We start from the raw sequence: 2,272 nt of genomic DNA on the forward strand, positions 1-2,272 counted from the left end.
ATGTGTGCAATGAAGTTTTGTTGCTATCTTTTAGAAATAAATTAATTAGATTTGTTTGGAAATTTAAAAGGACCTAATCTAATCTAATTAATTGGAGAATTAAAATATAAATTCAAATCAAATCATTTTGGTGGAGGTTTTTGAAAGACAAATTTTAACTAAATCCTTTAAAAATCATGACGTGATCTCAAATTATGTTCCCATTGGAAAAAAGCCAAAAGATTGCATTTCTATTTAAGGAGACTTAAACCTAACGTCTGAAGTGTATGCAAGTATTAAAGATCATTGTGTTAGGGTTTCTATTTTGTGTCTTTTATTTGTGTTGTTGTTTTTACATCACTCTAGCACCTACATTCATATCCAAAGGCATATAGTTTGGTTTGTTAGTTAAGTTATAATTTAACAATCAATATTTTGTTTATTGTAGTGATCACTAGGGTCAGTGATTGACAGAAAGTGAGAGGCATTCTCATATTTAGGAGGAGTCCTAAATAGAAATACACTGGTAGAATTAAGAAGATGGGCATTGAATAAGAGGTTGTTCATCTAAGACACTTTGTACTAATTAAATTCAAGAATGATTTTTCTTTTTTGGGTTGGAAGACCCTATACGTAGGTGTTGTTTTCCCTTAACTGGGTTAACAATTCTTTGTGCTATTTTATTGCTTTATGATTTATCATCATGTTTTATCTTATTTGTCAATTCTTGTTTAAGATATTGAACACATTTGCTTAAGCATATGGCCTAACATGTGTCCCCTTCAGAATTTTTTTTAGCCAGGTCCCTTTAAGTTAGTAAAGTTTTATCCTCATAGGGTTGTGAACCTCATCAATGAACAAACAAGGGAGACATTCAAAGTCAATGGTCAAAGAGTGAAAACTTACCATGAAGAGCCTTTAAGCAATACAAGGGCCTCCATAGGTTTGATTGACTAAATTTTCTATTTCAAATCAGACTATAAGACTTAAAAATAACGCTACCAGGAGGCAGCACAACATAGTGTAGTTTTTCTAGTTTTATTATGATAGCTTAGATTTACCTGGCTAAAGTCTTGAAGAGTTATGAAGTTTTTCTATCACAACTATGACATGCCAAGGAAGTATGAGGAAATGTGATTCTGATTATAAGAGAAGACATGTCGAATTATCTAAAAACAGGTTGAGAAAAATGAATTATAAAGAGAGTAAAAAAGGAAGGTGGAAAGAGGGGAGATAACATGTACATGGAGATAAAAGTCTAGGGAATCAGACACATGGGTTCAGACGTAGCATGAAACATCCAAGAAATGATGACTTTGTCCCCAACATAACTCCTAAAATTTAAACCTAGTCCCTTAAGTTACCTCTCTCAAATTACCTAACAGTTACTTTTTCTCTCCCAAATTCAAAATTCAAATCTTTACTCTCTCTCTTTCACCATTATTTAACCGTATCTCACTTTCAAAAATACTCACTCTCTTCTTTGCATAAAAACTACCCTAATATTCATTCCTCTACCAATTGTAAGTGAGAAAGATGGGGAGGTGGATGAAGAAATAGTTGTTGTAGAGGAAGCAAATGAGACAGATACTGAGATTTCCAATGAAGAGGAATTAAATGAGGACGAAAACAACCAGAATGAGGAGGAAAAAATCAACAATGAAAAAGACAAAGAGAATGCTGAAGAAAGTAATAAGGAAATAGACAAAAATAAAGACAATGATGTTGAAGACAAGACTGATGAAGAAGCCAACAAAGAGCAATTGGAGACAGAGCTAGCAGCTGAACCTGTTGTGGAAAATTTGTCTTTTGTTCTTGTGCAAGTACTCATGGAGGAAAATTCGGCTGCATTCGAAAAACCCCAAGTTGAGCAGGACATACAACAAGATGATGAGGATGAAAGCTCTGAGTTCCTTGCCTCTTTTCAAACAAGAGCCACATGTGACCAATATCAAATGGGAAAAGTAATCAAGAAATAAAACACATATTTTATGGCATCGACATGATGGGAAACTACAAGGAGGCATGGAATTCTTTGAAGGTTATTGGTTTTCCAAAAGGTGTCGTCATTCAAGAATATGTTGAACCAAAGGAATTCAAACTAATGTTATATGAGATAACATAAGTAAAATCAAAAGGAAGCCATCTGACGTGACATAACATGTCATTGATCCCCCAACATAATAACAACAGAGGACCTCGACTTCATATTTAAAACAGAAAAACAAAGGTAAATCAGTTGTTGTTCCTGAGGAGAAAGCCAAGTCAAAAGGTAATATAACCAAGGCAAATA

General features: G+C 33.6%; 1 protein-coding gene across 1 annotated transcript; it reads left to right on the forward strand.

Annotated features, from left to right (window-relative positions):
• The first annotated feature begins 1,084 nt into the window (after positions 1-1,084).
• Positions 1,085-1,958, forward strand: LOC127079519 (uncharacterized). The gene is made up of 2 exons (XM_051019903.1): positions 1,085-1,158; positions 1,508-1,958. Exons 1-2 carry the CDS (start codon positions 1,085-1,087, stop codon positions 1,956-1,958), a joined length of 525 nt encoding a protein of 174 aa, XP_050875860.1.
• The last annotated feature ends 314 nt before the right edge of the window (positions 1,959-2,272 follow it).

The sequence above is a fragment of the Lathyrus oleraceus genome, chromosome 5 (assembly GCF_024323335.1).
Source record: "Lathyrus oleraceus cultivar Zhongwan6 chromosome 5, CAAS_Psat_ZW6_1.0, whole genome shotgun sequence".
Taxonomy (NCBI): domain Eukaryota; kingdom Viridiplantae; phylum Streptophyta; class Magnoliopsida; order Fabales; family Fabaceae; genus Lathyrus; species Lathyrus oleraceus.

Coding starts and splice junctions, on each gene's coding strand:
- LOC127079519 (XM_051019903.1), top strand. CDS start 1,085: ATGACATGCCAAGGAAGTATGAGGAAATGTGATTCTGATTATAAGAGA. Junction 1,159..1,507: donor GTCGAATTATCTAAAAACAG/GTTGAGAAAAAT, acceptor ACCAATTGTAAG/TGAGAAAGATGGGGAGGTGG.